General features: G+C 39.3%; 1 protein-coding gene across 1 annotated transcript in view; it reads left to right on the top strand.

Moving 5' to 3' along the window:
- The first annotated feature begins 307 nt into the window (after positions 1-307).
- LOC117983170 (cholecystokinin receptor-like) overlaps positions 308-25,048 on the top strand; it is a 31,973-nt gene continuing 7,232 nt past the window's right edge. The window contains exons 1-7 of the mRNA XM_069499301.1: positions 308-550; positions 7,305-7,419; positions 10,631-10,831; positions 17,846-18,028; positions 19,240-19,355; positions 20,970-21,092; positions 22,628-22,699. Of these exons, the coding sequence (XP_069355402.1) occupies positions 308-550; positions 7,305-7,419; positions 10,631-10,831; positions 17,846-18,028; positions 19,240-19,355; positions 20,970-21,092; positions 22,628-22,699 (1,053 nt within the window). The remainder of the gene's footprint in view (positions 551-7,304; positions 7,420-10,630; positions 10,832-17,845; positions 18,029-19,239; positions 19,356-20,969; positions 21,093-22,627; positions 22,700-25,048) is intronic.

The following is a 25,048-nucleotide window of genomic DNA, read 5'->3' on the forward strand; positions in this document are numbered from 1 at the left end:
TCAGAGTGAGAAGGGTTTTGTCCATAGTCTACCACGCTGGCCATGTGCGGATTGGTAGACTTCACACACCTTTGAGAATATAGTGGAGAACTCTTAGGCATGCAGGTTTCCTCACGATGTTTTCCTTCACCGTTAAAGCAAGTGATATTTAATGACTTAAAACGCACATAGCTTCGAAAAGTGAGAGACGCGTGCTCGGGATCGAACCCCCGATCTCCGATTAGGAGGCGGTCGTCCAAACCACTAGGCTATCACAGCTTTTTTCAGTCGCAATGCAACTGCTTTTTTGTTGTTGCAGATAACAGCAATGGATCCTAATATGACGTTAGATTACAACACCAGCTCGCTGCTGCTCCGAGAGACAACGACAACAACATCGATTGTTGTCAGAAACACAACAATCGCCGGCAACGCGTACGAGTGGCGATTCGTGTTGCCACCGTACTTTCTGATCTTCTTGCTGTCGATATCAGGGAATTGCCTCGTGATCGCAACCCTGGCGAGCAACCGGAGGATGCGGACAGTCACCAACGTGTATTTACTTAACCTGGTGAGTTTATAATCCGACCAGTAGGTCGATTGTGTAATGATAACGATTTCATCGTTATCGTAATCGTCAACAAATTCTGCCCTTTGATTGGTAGATTCGCTGTTTACATTTTTAGGGTTCCGTAGCCAAATGGCAAAAAACGGAACCCTTATAGATTCGTTATGTCTGTCTGTCTGTCCGTCCGTATGTCACGGCCACTTTTTTCCGAAACTACAAGAGCTCTGTTGAAACCTGGTAAGTAGATATAGTCTGTGAACCGCATTAAGATTTTTACACAAAAATAGAAAGAAAGAATAAATTTTGGGGGTTCCCCATTCTTAGAACTGAAACTCAATTTTTTTTCTACAAATCCATAGGTACGTGTGGGGTATCTATAGATAGGTCTTCAAAAATGATAGTTGATGGTTTATTTGGTACAGAGATAGCTTGCATTCCGGGGAAGGACATAGGCTACTTTTTATCCCGGAAAATCAAAGAGTTCCCACGGGATCCTTATATCCTTATATTTTTGTGGATACAACTCGAAAAACGACGGATTTTTGTAAAAACTTTTATTCCCTATTTGATAGGCGTAGAATTTCTGAAAAGCATCAAACACGTTTTTCTTCATTTTTATTCGTGAACCATTTTCATTCTTATTTGACGGACTTTCATACATACTTTCATCCATATCGATAACTAGCTAATGCCCGCGACTTCGTCCGCGTGGAATTAAACGCGTGTCGCGCGTTGGTTTTTTATAAATCCCGTGGGAACTCTTTGTTTTTCCGGGATAAAAAGTAGCCTATGTCCTCTGTACTAAATTTCGTTAAAATCGGTTGAATGGATGAGCCGTGAAAGGCTAGCAGACAGATAGACAGACAGACAGACAGACAGACGCACAGACATAAACACTTTTGCATTTATAATATTAGTATGGATACGGATTTACAGTAGGTAGTTACCTACTTAGAAGAAAGCTAGCAGTGGTCGCAGTAAAATGACCTTGTTATAGTGACCTTGACGACTGTTCTTTACGATCTGAATATATTATTAAGTATTATATTCTTATTATACATATTTTAAACAATGTAAACAGAGACGAAACGTAATTCAGCACATATGTATCAATATTTAATTTAATCGACCATTGTCTTGTTGTAAAGATATTTGTATAAGATATTAACACAGAAGTAATTCAACACATTTTATAAAGAACTAGATGATGCCCGCGAATTCGTCCGCGTGGATTTAGGTTTTTGAAAATCCCGTGGGAACTGTTTAATTTTCCGGGATAAAAAGTAGCCTATGTCCTTCCTCGGGATGCAAGCTATCTCTGTACCAAATTTCGTCAAAATCGGTTGAACGTTTGAGCCGTGAAAAGCTAGCAGACAGACAGACGGACAGACAGACACACTTTCGCATTTATTATATTAATATGGATATTTACTAAGCCATGTTAAGCATACCTAATTTTTTCATTCTTCCTTGTCTTCCAACTTAAGGCATTTTTGTGTATCATAGTTATCTACGTTTTAGGTATTTTTTTTAAACTAGCTTAATACATATCATCCATCCCCATCTATTTCAGAATAATATTCTTCAGACCCGACCCCCAAAGCCTAAAAGTTTAAGGGTGTCTGGCAAGGGTTTTCTACCATACTAAGTGTCTGGCAATGCGGTTTTAGAGCCTCAATAGCTCAACCGGTATAGGAGTGGACTGAAAACCGAAAGGTCGATGGTTCAAATCCCGCCCGTTGCACTATTTTGTCGTACCTACTCCTAGCACAAGCCTGACCCTTAATTGGAGAGGAAAGGGGAATATTAGTCATTTAATATGGCTAATATTCTTTTTAAAAAAAGGAAAAAAAAATGCGTGACGTGATTTCTATAGGCACTATTTCGAAGAAAATATAAAAATTAGACTTTATACTTTGACCTAAGATTTTTTACACCTTTATTACCTGTTATCTCCCAAAGCCACCAAGATCCAAACAAACACTCAAACAAACGTTCCTCCCAGTGTTGGGGACAATATGCAGAGAAAATTTCAGCTTTTATAAAATAACGAAGGTCTGGCACGCGCTGGCTCTTAGTCCAATAAGATAGTAGCTAGCCAATGCCAAAGTATCCTCCTAAAGCCAACTTGAGCCAATTCACAAAATATTATCAACTCCCAAAATTATACAGTCTGAAATCGAACCCGAAACCTGCCACATATTATCTAAATATATAAAAGGAAAAGATGACTGACTGGCTGATCTATCAACGCACACCTCAAAACCCTTCTGGACGTATCGGGCTGAAATTTTGGCATGCAGATAGACAGCTATTATGACGAAGACATCCGCTAAGAAAGGCTTTTTGAAAGTTTAAACCACTAAGGGGGTAAAATAGGGGTTTGAAATGTGTGTCGTCCACGCGGACGAAGTCGTGGGCATAAGCGATACGACGCTTATCACTAGCGCTAGGAATCTTTAGAAAGGATCTATGAACAAATAGATTGAGATGATTCACGCTCCGAGATAAGCTCTCCAAAGATGTTTTCTAGCACTGTTGTTCCAACTTCGAAGAGAGCAAACATCTTGACAATCACTTGTGGATGTGGAGTATCAAAGTTTCAAAACTAAGGGTCAGCACAAACAGACGGAGTGATGTTTTTTATTTATTTATTCAGATACAAGTAACCCCTTGACTGCAATCTTTTTTTAGAGCCTCAATAGCTCAACAGGTAAAGGAGTGGACTGAAAACCGAAAAAGGTTGACGGTTCAAACCCCGCCCGTTGCACTATTGTCGTACCTACTCCTAGCACAAGCTTTACGCTTAGTTGGAGAGGAAAGGGGAATATTAGTCGTAATGGCTAATATTATTTTAAATAAAAATAAAAAATCTCACCTTGTATTAAGTGATAATGAAGTCTAAAACGGAAGCGGGCTTAATTGGAAGGGGTATGGCAGTTTTGTAGGGACGAAACGTTTAATAACACGTAGGTACACACAAAATCTGCTCAATCAGTAGGTACCTTTATTATAAACTAGCTGATGCCCGCGACTTCGTACGCGTGGATTTAGATTTTTAGAAATCCCGTGAAAACTGTTTGATTTCCCGGGATAAAAAGTAGCCTATGTCACTCTCCAGGTCTTTAACTATACCCATGCAAAAAATCACGTCGATCTGTTGCTCTGTTGTGGCGTGATTGAAGGACAAACCAACAAACCAACAAACCAACGACGTCGCAATGGTGCAACGATTTGACGTGATTTTTTGCATGGGTATAGATAAAGATCAGTAGGGTGATTGTCTAAAACCTGCATCAATCATTATTTTAATCTCAATTGTTCTGATTGGCTGAATTTGTACGATTCTTGTTGCAACAATGCATTGTAGGCATTGTAGCAATAGTGACCATCAACCAATCAGAGATGATTGCGATCGTGACATTGTAGTTGTCATTCTCCCGCAATCGCACAGCTGGAGAGTGACATAGGCTATTTTTTATCCCCGAAAATCAAAGAGTTCCCACGGGATTTTTAAAAAATCTAATTCCACGCGGACAAATTCGCGGGCATCAGCTAGTTCTTTTATAATCAAAAGAAATATGGTCTATAAATAAAATCCTGTGTGTGTGTCCTTTGTCTACGAAAGCCAGGGCAAATCAACCTGTCAGACCCACATAACTGTGCGGTCAAATGGAGTGCCTTTATTCATAGCGGGCTTACAATATTCCAATACCTCTATGATCGGGCGATCTTTTTAAGGGTTCCGTTCCTAAAAAGGAAAAACAGAACCCTTATAGGATCACTTTGTTGTCTGTCTGTCTGTCACAGCTCAAACTACTGGACGGGTCGGGCTGTTTGGCATGCAGATAGCTATTATGACGTAGATATCCACTAAGAAAGGATTGTTGAAAATGTAACCCCTAAATGGGTAAATAGGGGTTTGAAAGTGTAGTCCACGTGGACAAAGTCGCGGGTATAAACTATTATCTAATACGTCATTGTCACATCTAATCGCCGGCCGGCCACTGAGGAATTTTCAGGGACAGCTTCAATAAAATTTTCATAGATTTCTCTTGAATATTTCGCATAGGTCGCCACGAAAGAGGAAAAATAATACCTGTATCTATATGATCTATGCTTTAATGTTTAGGTCGTGTCAATCAATGACATAGATGAAGAGTAAGATCTAGCGTGCACTGCAATTTTCCTTACGTTTCTTCCCCACAAAATCTGTGAACTATAATAAAAGTAATTAATTAATTTCGCATCCGATTTAAATTTAAAAATTTAAAGCATATATGATAAAGATATAGGTATTAGTTTTTTCGTCTTTAGTGGTGGTAATATATTCAGCGCCATCTATGAAAATTTTCTCGAACTGGAAACCTCCTCATTGAAACATTCGCCGTGTCCCGAATAGTGTGGCCAGTTGATTTCCCGAATGCCGGACTTTCGTAAAATTAGTTCGAACTCGAATGACTCGAATCATTTGCCGAATCCCGATAGTGGGATTATTCTGATTTTGTAAATTCTGAACTTAATGTCTTTTGTAATAAGATCAACGTTTTGTCCTTTAAATTGAACAAAGCATTTAATATAAATCTTAAGTCAAGCAAAAGGAAAGCAATTATTTGTTTCTTAGTTAAAGCACCCACCCACGTTACAACAAAGTGTTTTTATTCGTTCTTCATCCACAAAACGTATTTTCATCAATATTACGCCGGGAACTTTATGATTGTTATGTTGAACCTTTAGTACGCGATAGATCGAGATGGCAATCGGGGTATGAGGCGGGGGGACGCCCCGTACATCCGCACGTCACCCGCGCAATCCCGCACTATCTGTGCGGGTCTGCGGGGCGTCCCCACCCCGATTGCCGTCTGGACCTGTCACGTACTATACTTACTTTGTTGGATTTAAATTTTTTTTCAGTGTAGGTAGGTACGTCATTATTTTTATCCTAGTTTATAATAAAGTAATAATATTTATCAAATTCAAAAGTAGGCAAATACCCAATTGGAATTTTCGCACTTACAATCGTTTTAGTCGTTGCTGCCTACGACGCGGTTTTGACTCCTTTTGGGGGCTTCTTACGCAACATTCATTGACCTCTAGCGTCAGTCAGATGTTTTATTTGCAATATATAGAACAGGACATTAGCTATCAAACGACCCCTAAAGTGCTTATGCGAAAGTGTATCGTTTTCGAGTTATTCATTTTTTTATTTTTTTATTGGTAAAAGGGTGTTTGCCACTTAAAAAATTAATAAAAAAAAGGAACAATGTATTTCAGCAGATGTTTTTTATGTATTGCTAGTACATATCCTTGTTAATAATAAACAGTTATAAAACTAAAAAAATCTTCAAGCATTTAAAAATTACAGCTCAAAAACTGTACAAGTTTTCGATTTTAACATTTAATTCTTTGAATAACTTGCAAATTTTCTGTAAAAATTACTATGGCACTTATCCTACGGATTATTTTAAAAACATCTACGTTTCGTTAGCTATCCATTGGTATAAAAAAATTACAAAAAAATCATAAAATCAAGAAAAAATTACACAACAGAGACCAGGTGGAAAATTCTAACAAATGCTATTGCCAAAGAATTAAATCAGAATCAATGTAAAAACGAGTTTAATGCAAAATAGTTAAAGATTATTTTTAATGAGGTCAAAAGGTAACATAAAATCAGTCTAGTGCAAGTCGGGCTCGCACACGAAGGGTTCCGTACCATCGTATAAAAGTTACGATGAGTAACTTCGAGGAGTACAAACTCCTGTACTCATCGTACAGGAGTTCCCACGGGATTTTTAAAAACCTAATTCCACGCGGACGAAGTCGCGGGCATCAGCTAGTAGAAAAATTAATCTTTTACCTTGATACGGGTTATTCCCGTTGAGTCACACTCCCTTGAGTAACACTGTGACAAGGTGCCAACAATTTCAAAACATTCCCGTTGAGTAACAACTGTTGCTCAATGCGAATTTTTTGAAATTGTTGGCACCTTGTGTCACACCTTCATATTATTATTACGTACATCGTCTCGTCTGTCACCTGATTAGGTGCACCTATTACTTCCTATAAGTTTCATGAACCATGTATTTAAGCACTTTACTGCAGCTTGCTCTGCGCATAAAATGTCTTGTATACTACCTGGATACTATCGTAAAAGCGACGCTAGTTCTCCGAGTTTATCGTTCTTTATAACTCTTCCCACCTGTGAAAATAGTTAGTAAAATGTTAGCTCCGTTATTTCACTTTGTGTTGAAGTTTCGCTCATGTTGATGTTACGTTCGTGAAAGTTTTATTATGAATGAAAATAAATTCTAAGTAAATATAAATACAATATAAAACTTTAGGTGTTTATTTTGATTTTGTTTTAGAAAATCTCTGGAAACAATAAGCGCTAACGAAGGCTTTTTTAGGGTTCCGTACCCGAAGGGTGCCAACGGGACCCTATTAGGTACTAAGCCTCCGGTGTCCGTCCGTCCGTCAGCGGGCTGTATCTCTTGAACCGTAACAGGTAGAGAGTTGAAATTTTCAGATTTTTATTTATTCATTTATTTTTATTGCTATAACAGCAAACATAAAAAATCAAAATGGCCGCCATGAAAGAAAAATGTTATTTCTCGTACGATGGCACGGATTGAAACTCTTCATCTGCGAGTCGAACTCGTACTTGACCGGATTCTTGTGTTTGTGTGGTTCATATTTACGCGGTGCAGACACCAAGTATTATGTGACAACTACCCATATAGAATTTGTTTTTCAGGCAATATCGGACTTTCTGCTCGGCGTGTTCTGTCTGCCTTTCACCCTCGTCGGGCAAATATACAGGAGGTTCCTGTTCGGGGCAGCGCTCTGCAAACTTATACCATTTTTACAAGGTAATTGCGTTTTCTTTAGTAAATCAAAAGGAAAAGGTGACTAACTGACTGATGTATCACAGCTCAAACTACTGTACGGATCAGGCTGAAATTTGACATGCAGATAGCTATTATGACGTTGGCGTCTGCTAAGAAAGGCTTTTTGAAAATTCAACCCCTAAGGGGGTGAAATAGGGGTTTGAAATTTGTGCAGTCCACGCCGACGACGTCGCGAGCATAAGCTAGTACATTACAAGACCTCATTTTATATCTTTTACTGGCGACCCACCATGGCTTCACACGGGTAGTTTATTACAATTTTCGTAGGGATCTCTAATTTTTTTGAAAATAAAATATTGCCTCAAGAATAATGTAACTTTCTATCGGTGAAAGAATTTTCAAAATCAGTTGAGTAGGTCCAGAGATTACTTTCTACAAACTTACAAACTTTACCTCTTTATAATAGGTATTAGTTGTACCTAGTTTAACTTGCTATCCCTTATGAAATCCGCGACGACATAAGTGCCTAGATAGGTATCCGATCATCCACGGAGCTCTTTGATATTGAAATTCCCAGAACAGACGCTTTCAATCTAAAATTACACCGTGTATTTGTCACGCCTGCACGCTTAGTCTAAGATTTTACGTCTCACCAAACGTTCCTAGAATTGGAGAGCTGAAACACAATACCGTCAAAGTAAAATGGACCTAAATAGCCTTGAATTGAAGTCAAAAATTCAATGCCACTGATTTTAATTTCGCAACGTTCGGCTTGGAGCACTGGCTGTAGATGTATAGACAAACTTGAGCTTTAAAACAAGGCAGTTAAGATCCAGTTTACTATAATGCGGAACGTTTTCGACACTCGAATACTATCAACGTTGGTGAGACATAAAATCTCGTAGTAAGCGTATCCTACTGATTAATAGTAGGTACTTATTTAATTCATTCCTTTTGAAACAGTAAAGGCTTTGTGTGTTTACCCGCAGCCTCTGCAAGAGTTGATAAAACCTCAGCTTTTGTTACGAAAACAGTTCACAGGGTTAATATAACCACAACTCTGCTTTTTTATTTGTCAAAAGCTCCGTACTTTGTCAGCCGAAAACCCCTCTGTATTTTCTTTATCACCCACCTACAGAAGGGGCATAGTATTTGGCAGTTAGATAACATGTGTATGTGTCTAGCTTCGGGTCATTAGGTCCCCGGTTCGAATCCCAGGTGATAATCCTGAATGTCTGACTGACTGACTGACTGATCTATCAACGCACAGCTCAAACTACTAGACGGATCCGGCTGAAATTTGGTATGCAGATAGCTATTATGACGTAGGCATCCGCTAAGAAAGGATTTTTGAAAATTCAACACCTCAGGGGGTGAAATAGGGGCTTGAAATTTGTGTAGTCCACGCGGACGAAGTCGCGCGTATAAGCTAGTCTGTATATATAAAACTCAAAGTTCTGACCTGACTTATATATCACCGCACAGCCTAAACCGCTGGTCGTAGAGACATGAAATTTAGAGGTTGTGTTTTATATAAGGAGTAGGTATCCACTAAGAAAGGATTTTTGAAAATACAATCCCTAAAAGGGTAAAAAGGGGTTTGAAATTTATGTAGTCTACGCGGACGAAGCCGCGAACATAAGCTAGTCTAAATTAATAAAAGGAAAAGGTGACTGACTACTGATCTTTCAACGCCCAGCTCAAATTACTGGACGGATCGGGTTGGGCATGCAAATAGTTATTGTGACGTAGACACCCACTATGATGTTTGTGTGATAGATATAGCTACATCATCTCTGCGTGCTATCATAGTCCTGTCAAATTAGACCAAAACATAGGGGTGAGGTTACAAAAATTCACACTTGGCTGAAAATTGGTAGGATTGTTCAAAACACTAGGTATTATGTGGTATTATGAATGAAAATGTGAAAAGTCCTCATCGATCCGACACCTAGAAAAAAAATTTGTCGTGGTCACAAAGGTCACAAAAACGGCTCTATCGCGATTTTCATTTTTTTTTTCATTTCCATCGGTTAAACCAATTTCAACGAAATCTTATAGCCTACAAGGTATATAGGTAGGCATAGCTTATATCACGAAGTGATAAAAGCTAGTTGTTTTATATAGGTACTTACTTAATCAAAAAATTCTTTTCAAATTATGTTGTAAAAAGTGTACTATTTTCAACCCTACAAAAGATTTTTTACCTTTTGTAGACGTTATGACGCTATTACTAGTTTATGGCGGTTTTTCGATATACTTGTACCTGTACGCGACAGGTCAAAATGGCAAACGGGGTGGGGACGCCCCACACACCCGCACAGCCCCCGCGCTGACCCGGTGCGGGATAGCGCGGGTGATGTGCACATGTGCGGGGCGTCCGTCGGCCTCCTACTCCGATTGCCATCTCGACCTGTCACGTACTATATCATGTCAATATCACTTTTATGTGTTTACCTACTTATATTTTTATTTGTCACTCACATAGTACCCAGATGAAGTTGCGGGCAAAGTATTCATAAAGTTGGAGACTTCAAGTCAAAAGTTATTCCATTCTTGCTTTAACTGCTTTTAAGTTTCTTCTTTAAGATGAAATGAAAATGCGATGAGAAGTTTAAAGATAGTAGGTACCCCTGTGGCGGGTTTATTTATTTATCGACTCCTACCGACCGCGACCGTCTATTTACTTATTCCTTGCTTATTGCAATATGTTCCCATCATAATATGTATCATAATATTATGCGCAAAAATGCACTTTCTATGAAGAATATCAGCTATTGATCTTGGTCGTACCTAGTTTCTAGTTAAATTAATATAGCAAACGATTGTAAGTTCGAAAATTAATAAAAACACTTTCCGTGAAAAATCGTTTGTGATATCACGGATCTAAATATATAAAAGGAAAAGGTGACTGACTGACTGACTGATCTATCAACGCACAGCTCAAACTACTGGACGAATCGGGCTGAAATTTGGCATGCAAATAACTATTATGACGTACAGGCATCCGCTAAGAAAGGATTTTTGAAAATTCAACCCCTAAGAGGGTGAAATAGGGATTTGAAATTCCTGTAGTCCACGCGGACGAAGTCGCGAGCATAAGCTAGTTCCATATAAAATCCGAATCGAATGAAGAACTCTTCGAAGAATCAAGGATACGAGCCGAATACGGATGAGTGCACAAACGCCCTGTGTATTCAGCCGAAGTTTTACATTATCGATTTTGTTTCAGCCGTTTCCGTGTCAGTGGACGTTTGGACCCTAGTGGCCATTTCACTGGAGAGGTACTTCGCGATATGCAGGCCCCTCAAGTCCAGAAAGTGGCAGACCCAGTGCCACGCGTACAAGATGATAGCGACCGTCTGGATACTGTCCATAGCGCTCAATTCACCTATACTGATCGTCTCAACGCTACAACCAATGAGGGGAAACGGTATGTTAGCGTTTAAAGTTTAGATTTTCGTGAATCATAATTAATATATATATTATATAGCTGTTCGTGCTGTTTCACTGACTGACTCACTGACTCATTGATCACCTCTCCTGAACATTTTAGTATGAAAAAATTTCTATTCATAAAAAATCTCTGATACTAAATATATGACGACCAAACTAAAAAAATATAAGATATTTAATTAATTAAAACGCACATAACACCGAAAAGTTATAGGTGCGTGCCTGGGATCGAACCCCCGACCTCCAATTAGAAGGCGGACGTCCTAACCACTAGGCTATCACAGCTTGATATACTCGAGTACTAACATCGTCGAGTACTTACATAATATTCATTTTGTTATCCTTTTTAACCGACTTCAAAAAAAGGAGGTTCTCAATTCGTCGGAATCTTTTTTTTTTTTTTTTTTTTTATGTATGTTCCCCGATTACTCGAAGACGCCTGGACCGATTTTGAAAATTCTTTTTTTGTTTGAAAGGGTACACTTCAAAGTTGGTCCCATTTAAATTTGGTGAAGATCTGATGAACATCTTCGAAGATAGATACTGGAACTCCTCAACGGATAAGAGTAAATTGCTCGCGATCAGTGTAATAGCTTAGTAAACAGTAGATTTTTAACCAGTCATAGCATAATTCCATGGGGCCACTAAAAATTGTGAAATAAATTTTTTTACAAAAAAAATAAAAACCGACTTCGATACACAAACACTAAAAATTGAAAAATAATTTAATTTATTACCGAATATATTATGTATACAAGAGTTAATATAGTTCCATAATAATATTTTTTGGGGTCGGTGCCAATGAGGTGCCATTGTGGAGTCTCATAAAAATATGAAGTCTAGACGATTCGCGCAGCTAAAGCTAATTGGCACCGGCACCAAAAAGTATTATTATGGAACTATATTAACTCTTGTATACATAATATATTCGGTAATAAATTAAATTATTTTTAAATTTTTAGTGTTTGTGTATCGAAGTCGGTTTTTATTTTTTTTGTAAAAAAATTTTTTAAATCCGATAGTTGTTTCTACACAACACAGTTTTATTTATACCTAAGAGCGGGGGCACACGATGCGTTTCGGCGGCGCGGGTGCGGCGCCGGAGCGGTGTCGCTTCGTCGTCACATAGAAATATCTGTGGCATGTCAGTTTTTACACGATTACGCTCCGGCGCCGCACCGGACTTGCAACCACCCAGACGAGGCGGGAAGGGGTGAATGCGTTGCGACGTCGGAGCGGCACCACTCAGTTGTTTATGCGTCACAAGGAAAGACACTATCCAACGCTGCTACGCCGCCGCTGCGACATAACAACGTTGCGGCGCACCGCTCGTGTCCCCTATGATAAGTACGGTGAAATCTTTGCGGTGCGGCCCAACGCATCGTGTGTCCCCAGTCTAAGTATCTACCTCATAAAAATAAAATAGAAAACAAAATTTTTGAATATGTTCTTATTTCAACGTTCAGTGGATCCCGGAGGCACTCTCGATTTACCTTCGGCACAGGTGGATGAACACAATATCTCTAGAGAGAAGCCATGAAAATATTATTTTAGTGATATTTACAATGAAAATACTCGTGTCATTGGTATCATACTATTTACCGAAGTAAAACAAACGCGTCCACACTAGAATATAATGGCTTTCCGTCATAATTAAATGTCTTAGCTGAAAATATTTACTTTTAGGGTTCCGTACCTCAAAATGAAAAACGGAACCCTTATAGGATCACTTTATTGTCTGTCTGTCTGTCGTGTCTGTTAAAAAACCTACAAGGTACTTCCCGTTGACCTAGAATCATGATGGCAGGTAGGTAGGTCTTATAGCAGACATAAGGGGAAAGATCTGAAACTCGTGAAAATGTGGTTACATCACAAAAAAAAATTAAAATGTGTTCATGAACAAACAGAAAGTATTTTCAACTAGGTAAGTAAGGTATAAATAGTAAGTAATATACCAAGTTGGCTTTCATATGAAAGGACTTGACTTGTAGGTAAATTCTAAAACACATTTTTATTTATTTTATGCATAATAGTTTTTGATTTATCGTGCAAAATGTCGAGAAAAAAGACACGTGTACGGAACCTTCGATGCGTGAGTCTGACTCGCACTTGGTCGGGTTTTTTTTATCTACATCTACACTACTTAATATAATATTACAATCTCAATTTGATCTCAATAAAGATCTCAACATTATAAATTTAACTCTTTGTAAAATTGCAAATTACATGGTACAATAATTTGTAATTTCTCGTTAGACTTTCAGCGTCCCGCAGGGTTCCGTGGGACTAAAAATCCTCTTTTGCATAAACACAAAGATTTAATTTTTTATTGCGGTACTACATTCCCCAGTCGTGGGTAAAAATAAAATGTAAAATTGTAACTCGCACAAATACTAAAAAACAAAATAAAATAAACATTTAATGGGGCTCCCATACAAAAAACGTGACTTTTTGCTCGTATTTGCTCAATATTGATAACAGCAAAAGTAGACGCTTGAAATATTCACAGAATATAATAGTTATATATTCACTTTAAAAATAAATTTCCTCCTTTTTCTACAACCGCACCGCACGCCACCGTAAGCAATTTCACCCTACTGGTGCACTTCAACCGTCCGTTGTGCCAGATCCTTTTTTCCACGCACATACAATCTGTGGAATCAACTCCCTTCGACGGTGTTCCCACTAGATTATAACATAAGGTTGTTCAAGGGGCGGACCAAAAAATTCCTGAAAGGCCGGCAACGCATTGGCGGTTCCTCTGGTGCTGCAAATGTTTATGGACGGTAATCACTGATCTGCCTGCTCGTTTTTTTCAAACGAGCATATAATTTGTAAGTAAGTCAATGTCCCAAGGTGCTAGAATGGCGACCTCGCACCGGAAGACGCAGTGTTGGAAGACCCCCCTAGGTGGACGGACGACATCAGACGAGTAGCAGAGAGTCTCTGTATTCAGGCGGCGCAAGACCGTGGCGTGTGGAAGTCTCTACAAGAGACCTATGTCCAGTAGTGGACGTCTATCGGATGATGACGATAATGATAATGATGATGAAGTCAATGTTTTTCGCTGTACAGTGGGTAGAATGCCCGTGCGTTCTGTACCTTGTCAATGAACAAAGCAATCTACCTTCCCACTATAAAACACGTGCGGAAATAATTGCAGTGGGACTGGAGTGACATAGTTAAATTAATTATAATGATTAATGAAATAGACTGCACTACAGTTTTACCACTACAATAAATACAGAACCTATTATATTCAGCGTTGATATAATCGAAATTGAAATAATGGTTATGGAAGTGAAAATATTGTTGGCCAATGCAAATAAAAATTTATATTTTATTCATCATTCAACTGTTTTAATTAGGTATATATGTACTTATACCAAACTAATTATCTACTATTGAAATTACTAACTATTGACAAAGAAAGCGCTATCCTTAAATCGAGCGGGACAAGGGCAACGTTTTACATTATACTACAAGACGCAAATTGCGGGAGCGGGGAGGATAGAGTATCGCTTTCCTCCTTTTTCTACAACCGCACCGCACGCCACCGTAAGCAATTTCACCCTCGCCACCTAGGTGTCTGGTGCACTTCGAGCGTCCGTTGTACTTGTACCAGATCCTTCTTTTCACGCACATGCAAACTGTGAACCGCCTTTCGGGGCGGGTGGTCCCACTAGATTACAACATGGGGTTATTCAACAAGGGGCGGACCAACAAATTCCTAAAAGGCCGCCAAGGCATCGGCAGTTCCTCTGATGCTGCAAATGTTCATGCAATTGTAAAAAAAAACTTAATAAAAAGGCGTTGCGTCTCAGTTTCACCCTGCCCCATAGGTATACACATGAATTATGGGTTGTCTGCAATAGCCTTAAATGCTAAGGGATGCTATTTTATATATTTTATTTCTATACTCTCCCATGAGAAACAAAGGCCCCCTGTGCTATAAATTATAATGATAGAACTTAATCACTCTAATGGCGGTTGTAAAATATGGTAACCTCTGATGCTCGCGGGAATACTTAAGGGAAAATTCATTCAATCTAAAATTTAACCTTTAACCATGGACTTGGAGTAACTAGATACCGCAAGCGTCCAGGCGTGCCCCTTTGAGCCAAAGAGCCACCTATTTTATTAACTACTAGCTGATCCCCGTGACATCGCGTGGATTTAGGTTTTTAAAAATCTCGTGGGAACTTTTGATTTTCCAAGACAAAAAGTAGTCTATCCATAGTAGCCCGGAGGTGCAAGGATGCAGTACCAAATTTCGTAAAAACATGTAAACCCATGATTCTTTAAAAATCCCGTGGGATCACCTCGATTTAGGATTGCAACTCCTTACAGCATCAGGGCTGAGGAGTTGGGTCCTTTCAAAATGTCTTTACTTGGTAAGTACCTCCAATATCAATTTATAACCGAGAGTTTCTAAATCCCATCAGTCTTGGTGATCAGCACGCCTAACATGCGCACCACGAGAAAATTTTGTCTACGCATTTACTCGTCTTATTTGTATGAAAAAACACGAGATAATGCGTAGACAAAATTTTCTCGCCGGGCGCATGTTAGACCCTCAGGTCCCGTACAGCATCAGGATTCAGAAGTTGGAATCTAAATTTCTTATGGGGCAATGTTGCAAAGTTTCTCTATCGATTATTCCAAGTCCGTGCCTCTAAACTTACATATTTTCATTATACTTAGGACTTTATTCAAGAGCTTTGAATAGCTATTCCAAGTCAGTGCCTTTATCAACCTTACTGCTCATAAAATTCACAGAACTTTATTCAAGACTTTTGAAGTAAATTTAATAAGCTTTTATTAAATTTTCAAAGAAATTATATAAGATAAAAATGAGAGAAATAAATATAAATGAGAGAAAATATTTATAGATATTTGATTGACTTTGTTTTCTTCAATTCATCTGCACTTTAACCATCTCTGAAACTTTATATTTTGCGATGTCCTTACTTACTTCGTTATTAACAATCCCAAATAAAATTAATGAATATCCATCAGAAATTATTGCTTATGAAACATTAATCGAAAGACGCCAGCTGTCTAGACCTGAGCCTAATTAGGATTTTATTACTATACTCCACATCGTCTCAGCAAAATATAATGTTATTGTTATTATTAGCTTTTATTCTCAACTAGCTTGATGCCCGCGACTTCGTCCGCGTGGATTTAGGTTTTTTAAAAATCCCGCGGGAGCTCTTTCATATTCCGGGATAAAAGGTAGCCTATGTCACTCTCCAGGTCTTTAACTATACCCATGCAAGAAATCACACCAATCCCTTGCTCCATTGCGACGTGATTGAAGGACAAACCAACAAACCAACAAACAAACACATTTTCGCATTTATAATAAGGGTAGTGATAAGGGTAGTGATTGAGTTATTTAACTAATTATACAAATTGAAAATTTTTCATCAGGCATTTATGCTGCTATTAGCTCTAAAGTACTTGTCCCACCGCCGACCATTAGTGCGATACAAGTTGAGCTAAAAATTTGAAACAAATTATCGAGCAGTGAGACTTACGGATAGACAGACAGACGGACGGACAGACAGACAGACAGACAGACACGATGAATCTATAAGGGTTCCGTTTTTTGCCATTTGGCTACGGAACCCTAAAAAAATCCACGCAAACTGTGCGACTGTTGTGACCGCGAGAGCGTTGCTGAGCGAGTATAGCTCTGTTGCTGCGCCAAACTAGTGAAGAGAGAGTTTTCGCCGACAGTGTACACAGTCAACGATCAACTATTAATACCATCATTGACTTAGGTATATATTACTTCGTATGGACAGGGTTATTGAACAAACAAAATGGCACCGACTCATTGGTGCTTATGCAGCAATGCAACCTCAGTGACGTCTGGATTTCAAATGGGTCGTTCATTAGTATCTAAGTGGCGCTGATTTATTTGGTTTTTAAACCGTGAAAAATTTTGTTCGCTTGACCATATCTTTTCATTTAGGTATATCGATGATTAATACCTATATTTACGTACATTTCTTGAGCGAAAAAATAGTCGCTTTCTCGTTGGTGGTGGGACAAGTGCCTGAATCATCCTATCATAACAATTACGACTGAAATCACAAATTTCTTGCTAAAGGAGTTGAGTGAGTATAATTTATCATTTCATGTATGGTCACGTACCTACCTACATTTATGTTAATGGGAAATTACTGTTGTTCAGTATCTCACTGTAGACCATGACATACATATTATTCAGAGGCTAGCTTTTAATTAATTAATGGTCTGTGGGGCGGTTCTAGTCTATGCTTCCATTACTGGCCACGGTCGCAGCGTAACTAACTAATAACCCCGTTAGATATGTTGCCATATTGACATTTCAGTACGAAAGGTAGTGTACAAAATGGTACAAGTGGTGGGTTCTGGAGTAAAAATCTATACTTAGATATATAATAAAGTAAAGTTGGGCTTGGCTTGGGTATATTTTAATAATACTTGTACAATATTTATATTTATGAATTCAGAATTTTCTCCTTTTTCATTTGATATCCCACTCGATTACAATAGCAAAATAAATTTTTGATAGTAGGCTCCTTTTATAGGCGCCCACGAGCCAATCCGGGGCTGATCAGCTTCTTCTTAGTCGTATTCCTCATTGCTGAAAGTCGTGACTCCTTTCCATTAATCACATAATGGAAGGAGTTCTCTTGGGATAATAATCCAGGTTCCGGGGTGGATCAGCTAGTCTATATTTGTAAAATGACTAGCTTATGCTCGTGACTTCAGCCGCGTGGACTACATAAATTTCAACCCCCTATTTTACTCCCTTAGTACTTGTCTTGACGTAGACATCCGCAAAGAAAGTATTTTTGAAAACAAAATTGCGGTTTGAAATTTAAGTGTAGTCCACGCAGACGAAGTCGTGGGCATAAGCTAGTTTTATGTATTGATAGGATAGGTAGATAAAGACGTTCATTTCATCTTTTCATCTCGTTCTTCTTTTCACCAGCCTACAAATGCAGAGAAGTCTGGACAAGCCTGGAGCTGGAGAGGGCGTTCAACCTGGGCTTGGACGCTGCCCTCCTGCTAATCCCGTTCTTCATCATGTCCTTCGCGTACTGCCTCATCGTGACGAAGCTCTGGCGAGGGATGAGGCACGAGATACAACATAACTTCAACTGGCAAAAAAATTGTGAGTCACCATCAAACCCCTAAGGCTAGTTCAGAAACGGCGTAATTCACGAGAATGTACCCTAGGTAGTGTTTTCACTTCAGCTTGCTGCAGTGTGATGCTAAACGGGAGATCTGCTTTTAGTCATAGATTTAGTTAGTTTCTCAACGTCATCTTCAACTGATAGACGTCCACTTCTGGACATGAGTCTCTTCTACAATCTCTTACACGCCACAATCTTGCAGCGCCTTTTACAGCAACCTCCTGCATGTTCAGTGTTGTCTGTCCACTTATTGAGAGGTCTGCAAATGCTGCACTTTCTGGTGCCTTCTGGTGTGAGCTCACCAATCCAGCACCTTGGACCCAATGTGTCCCACCCATTGTTACTATAGCTTTGCCGGCGGCTTTAGCGGCAAAGCCAAAAGAACGGGTTATGATTTTTTTAGCAGTCCATATACATATTATGTATGTATGAATGTTTGTATCCACATTTTGTATTAGATTCTGTGTGTCTAAACGTAGCGCCTAAACTACTGGGCCGATTTTGATGAATGAGTCTCTCTGCTACATTTTATACGAATAAAATTGATCTGACGATATCCAAAAATGTCGGGGTCTCCAAAAATTTGTTTTGCTATTGTGATCGAGTGGGATGTTAAATGAAAAAGGAGAAAAACTACATCAATCATTATTACAATCTCGTAAGATTAAAACTAACGCGCAACAAAACGAGACGGCGCGGCGGGCGGTGCCGAGGCGCCTATAATAATCTCCTCTCTGACACCACACGAGTAGATATCTGACACCACATTAGTACCTATCTACGTTGCACCCATGCGAAGCTGGGGCGGGTCGCTAGTTTCTGATTATTATTATTTGATCATGAAAAGTCCGAGCATATTTTTACTTTACTGATGGCTCGTCGCGTTGCGACAGTAATACTGCTCAGTACGAGAGGAACCGTAGTTCTGGACATTTGGGTCATGCACTCATGCGAGCGGCCAGTGGTGCATTGCGAAGCTACCACCCGTGGGATCCGTGGGACATCCTGAACGTGTCTAAGGCCGAAGCCAGCCTAGCCGAATCTGGCAAGGATATGCTCACTACTCTAAACAACGTGCTCTCTCCATCGTCCACTGTGGTGGACCTAAGTTATTATAAAGGTCCGCGGCCTTCAGCAATGGACATACGAAGCAGAGAGATTATTTACTAAATAATATGATTGTTCGCAGTGGCAAACGAAGGCGCCTGCAAAAACAACTCTTTACTGGCCACCACGCCTATATTGCAAGGCAACGATTCGGAGCTTTGCTGCAGAAATGGCTGCAATCTTAAGAAAATCACTAAGGTTAGTCTTTTATAAGCTTTTTATTAGTATGTCTTGTTCGTAAGCTGTCATTCCGTTGATGGTAACAGATTTTTCAGCTACTTCCAAATATCCGATTGAGTTGATGCAGACACTTGACGACCTCCCTAGCGCAGTGGTAAGCGCTGTGGTCTTGTTAGTGGGGGGTCCCGGTTTTGATTCCTGGCAAGGGTTTGGAATTTTATAATTTCTAAATTTCTGGTCTGGTCTGGTGGGTGGCTTCGGCCGTGGCTAGTTACCTCCCTACCGGCACGGCTGTGCCACCAAATGTTTTAGCGTTCCGGTACGATGCCGTGTAGAAACCATGGGTTTATTAAAAACTGCCATACCCCTTCCAGGTTAGCCCGCTTCCATCTTAGACTGCATCGTCACTTACCACCAGATGCGATTACAGTCAATAGGGCAAAACTTGTATCTGAATAATAAAAAAATAAAAACATGTAGTTTAGATGACAATAAAATAATGATTATGGTACGGAATTGAGCATTTCTGATGATGGAGGAGAGAGGTGGATATTGGAACTTAGGGCTCAGGATAGTCGAATTTGAACTCATTTTTGCTTTATTTTCATGAGTAGTTTTCAGAAATTACGTTAGGAACGGAAACTCACTAATGGCACCCTTGTTATGACAGGATGTCAAGAGTTAGCCTTAGCATAGTTTTTGTAGTTGCGTAATTTCACTTATAGGTTTTCATTTAATGTGTCCGCTCCGGTCTGCTTCAGTTGACAGGTACCCTAAGGGTGTGTTACCACAAAAGCGAAGTGAAGCAGAGCTAAGTGAAGACATTTTTTCAAACAATGAGGAAGTTTCAGGGCAACGTTCGATAAAATTTTCATAGATGGCGCTAAATAACCCCACCACTAAAGATAAAAATAATACCTGTATCTATATGATCTATGCTTGCCTGTATTAACATTATTATTACATACATTAAAATAACAATCATGTTTTTTCAGAGTCGGGTAGGAAATTGTGGCGCAGAATTTTTCTTTATCGGCAAATTCCGAGATCATGAATTTAATTTAAATAAGTAATGTATTCGACTTCTTTATATTCAACGATTTGTCTCCACTCTCGCACTCTCTAATGCCTGCCTATTATATAAAGTAATCTAAATAAAATTTGCATGATAAAACCTCAAATCCCTTGGGTCTATACCTACGTAATAAATGAGAGCGAGCTTCAATCTAAATATACAATAATCTTCGTAATATAAGTAATCTTCCAACCCATATACCCTAAACTGGTTTAATTAGAAAGGCAACAATGTGAAGATGGTTTTAAACCACTAAAAAGTGCGAGTCAGACTCGCGCACCGAGGGCTCTGTTTTACAGTCATATTTTTTCGACATTTTGCACGATAAATCAAAAACTATTACGCATAAAAATAAATAAAAATCTTTTTTAGAATGTACATTGTACAGGTTAAGCCCTTTCATGTTACCCCACTTGGTATAGTTACATCTCAGGCTGGAGATGGGCGTTAACAACCGTTAACAACAGTTTCTTACCGTTCCTTTACTTTTAAAAAGATTTTTTTTGTTTGGTTCAGAGATTGTTTACGTTAACTATGTTTTAACTTATTTCTACTAGGAAACGGAATCAAAACTGGACGCTGAAAGGAAGACGCAGACCTGCTGGCTGCACACAGACTTCGAGTTTCGACATGTGGTGCGTTCCACTCACATCGACAAGAGCATCGAGGCTAAGCGAAAGGTAAGTTCTGTGCAACGAAGTAGGCATATATTATGAGGTCTATATGGTATATGTAAATGACACAGGTAAATATTAGGGAGACAAAATCCGTAACGAGAAAATCTGTAGGAGAACGAAAGTAACCGACATAGGTCAACGAATTAGCAAGCTGAAATGGCAGTGGTCAGGCCATGTTTATTGCAAAACCGATGCCGCTAGGGCAGATATGTTCTGAAGTGAAAACCGTGTAGGTACAAGAAAGCGTAGTGTGGGACGACCTCCAATCCGCTCGACAGGTAGCGGGAAGTGGGTGAATGTGGAAGCGGACGACCGTGTGTGCTGTTGTAGCGCGCTCTCAGGAAGGCCTATGTCTAACAGTGAAAGCAAACAGGCTGACAGGATACCAATTAGAAATAGCGTGGGCATTTTACAAACGTTCGTTTGGTTTTGTTACTTTGAAAAGCCGCATCTAGTATTTTTCCATACAATTTTTAGCACACCCCATCAAAACCAATGACAATGAATGACGTTTTATTGACAGCAGTCACTAGGTATATCTTTAATCTGTGACCCATTCAATAGCTCAACCGGTAGAGGAGTGGACTGAAAACCGAAAGGTCGACGGTTCAAACCCCGCCCGTTGCACTATTGTCGTACCTTCTCCTAGCACAAGCCTGACGCTTAGTTGAAGAGGAAAGGGGAATATTAGTCATTTAACGTGGCTAATATTCTTTAAAAAAAAATATAACATATAGAGCGGAAAGACACTGAAGGACCGTTATGAAATGAATTATTTATTACTTTTCTGACCTTTTCTGACTTTTTCCATTTCACAATCTTAGCATTACCTACCTCCATCAAAGTCAATGTGATAGTTAATGACAGTCTATACCACAGAAAATAAAATGGGATTTTACGACAGAAAAACGAATTCTGTCTATCAGGGGAAAACAGCTGTCTATGGTGCGGGTAAATGGTATTATACCTTTATTATACCAAATGTACTCTGTGGGTAGATGACAAAGACGAATTCTGCAGATTTTTCAATCGTCAGTAGGTATGACTTTTATCTCAGAAATTTTGATGTTTTAACAGTTCTGTTCTTGTATAGGAAATCTGTCAAAATATCAAATTAATTCATCAGTGCAAGTTTATCTGGCGATAGCTACTATCATCATCATGATCAACCCATCGCCGGCTCACTACAGAGCACGGGTCTAATCTCAGAGTGAGACGGCCACGCTGGCCATGTGCGGATTGGTAGACTTCACTCACCTTTGAGAACATTATGGAGAACTCTCAGGCATGCATATTTTCCATCACCGTTAAAGCAAGTGATATTTAATTAATTAAACGCACGCAACTCTGAAAAGTTATAGATGCGTGCCCGGGATCGAACCCCCGACCTTCGATTAGAAGGTCTTAACCGCTAGGCTATCACAGCAATGATTGAATACTCTATGATTAGTTAGGTATATAAATGTCTACATGTCTAGTTATAATAGTGTAGAGTCTGTGTAATAGTGGCCAGCCTGATAGCTCTCTTTATTTCCCAGGTAATAAGGATGCTCTTCGTGATCATATTGGAGTTCTTCGTGTGCTGGACTCCACTTCATGTCATCAATACGGTGAAAATACTTCAATTACTTCTATACTTTAGATGAGAGGCGATAGTGCCGATAGTGAAATAAAGAAAGAAAGAAAGAAAGAAAAGAAAGAAAATGCATTTTTTGTTGGGGTCACAGATAAAAACAAAGTACAAATGTAGCATTTTCATCTGTGACACCACCCCAAATGGATGTAGGTACAGCTCAGCATAATGTCCTGCATCATATACGTTAACACACATAAGATGCAGGACGCTGATTTTCGTGGTGTAATAGAACAGTTTACTGGTTAAGAAGTTGGAGGTTCGATTCCGGGCACTAACTCTAACTGGGCTGAGTTATTTATTTATTTATTTATTTTATTTATTTTATATCTAATTAGAACGGCAGTGCCACTAACACTAACTAGATGATTAATAATAAATTTAAATACAAATAAAGGTACAAGAAAAAAGACATAAAATATGTGCGTTTTAAGCAATTAAATAACACTTGCGACAACGATGAAGAAAAACATCGTAAGGCAACATGCATGCCTGAGAATTTTACATAATGTTGGAAAAGGTGTGTGAAGTCTGCTAATCCGTAGTGGACCAGCGTGACAGATAATGGCCTAACCCCTTGCTCATTCTGAGAGGATATCCGTGCTCAATAGTGGGACAACGATGGGTTGATTATGATGATGGTCATAAGGTGCGTACCTAGGATCGAACCCACGACCACCGACCTCCCGAATCCGATGCCTTAACCACTGGGCTTTCACCACCATAAAATATTTACAGTAATCGCCATTTTTCGATGAGGGTTCCGTACTACTGTCGTATTTTTTCGACATTTTACAAGATAATTCAAAGACTATGATGCATAAAAATAAATAAAAATCTGTTTTAGAATGCGCATGTGAAGCCCTTTCATATAATACCCCACTTGATATAGTTATCTTACTTCAAAAATTGAAAATACTAATTATTAGTTCATGCACAATTTAATTTTTTTTTGTGTGATGTAACCACAAATTCACGGTTTTCAGATTTTCAGACAGACAGACAGACAACAAAGTGATCCTATAAGGGTTCCGTTTTTCCTTTTGAGGTACGGAACCCTAAAAACGTCCAAAATAAAAGCTACTCATCTTTGATGAAAGTGGCATCTATACTTTAACCATGTTGGTATGTACTATAGGTACAGCAACTTTTTTCAAGTCAATCGTTTGTCTTCTCTCCGATTCACTAACGCAAATTGACTCATCAATCAAAGTACAGTCACGTACACAAGTGCAAGATATTAAGACTCCGAGGGACGACAACAGCTGTGTCTTGAACGTTCATTTTACCCATTTCAGCCGAGACTTCGACCACATGGCGTTGAAAAATCCATCTAAGAAACAAAATATATACGAATACCAAATGTTTCTGTGATGGATTTTCCAATAAATTCTATTGGAGTTCGGGTTCCAATTCCACCATCTTGATACTGTACCATCTTGTCCAAAATACCTCAATGCATGAAGACCAGTCTTCGAACAGTGCGTGTTGCCAGTGATGACATATAGATCCGAGACGGTTCACTAATGAATGACAAAAAACGTATGACAAATTATCAGTTCACCAAAAACTTTTGAAAAACTAATCAAATCACAAACGTCGTATACCGCAAACATATCATTTTACAAAAGATCATTTGACAAATATTTTATTCACAAATGTTTTACTTTGCAAATTTGCTGAATGTTAAAATATCATTTAAAAATTTATTATTTCAAATTCGCGATTTTACAAAATAATAGATGATAAATTTATTATTTGATAAAATAACTAATTAACAAAAAATACACAAAAAGTCTGTTTTGCATACATATGCAAACCCCTATGCAACGCAGCAATAATATCATGGGGCTCCTTTTTTCTGGATGTGAAAAAAAAAATAACCCACGAAGGAGATGGCGGGGTCTCAGACCCCGCCATCCTCTTCTAACCTAACCGTTCCGAGTCGGAGTGCCCCAAGTCCCGAGCTCGCTTCGCTCGCTCTTGATGGTGGGAGCGGGAGGGAGGAAAGAGACCCCCCACTTAGTGGTGGTCTCTTCTCGTCGACCGGGGCCCGTCGACGGAGCCCCGCTTCGCGGGGCTCCTTTTTTCTGGGTGGTAAAAAAAGAAATAACCCACGAAGGGGATGGCGGGGTCTTACAGACCCCGCCATTCCCTTCTAACCTAACCGTTCCGAGTCGGAGTGCCCCAAGTCCCGAGCTCGCTTCGCTCGCTCTTGATGGTGGGAGCGGGAGGGAGGAAAGAGACCCCCCACCATAGTGGTGGTCTCTTCTCGTCGACCGGGGGGCGGGGCTCCTTTTTTCTGGGTGGAAAGAGACCCCCCATT

The sequence above is a fragment of the Maniola hyperantus genome, chromosome 6 (assembly GCF_902806685.2).
Source record: "Maniola hyperantus chromosome 6, iAphHyp1.2, whole genome shotgun sequence".
Lineage (NCBI taxonomy): Eukaryota > Metazoa > Arthropoda > Insecta > Lepidoptera > Nymphalidae > Maniola > Maniola hyperantus.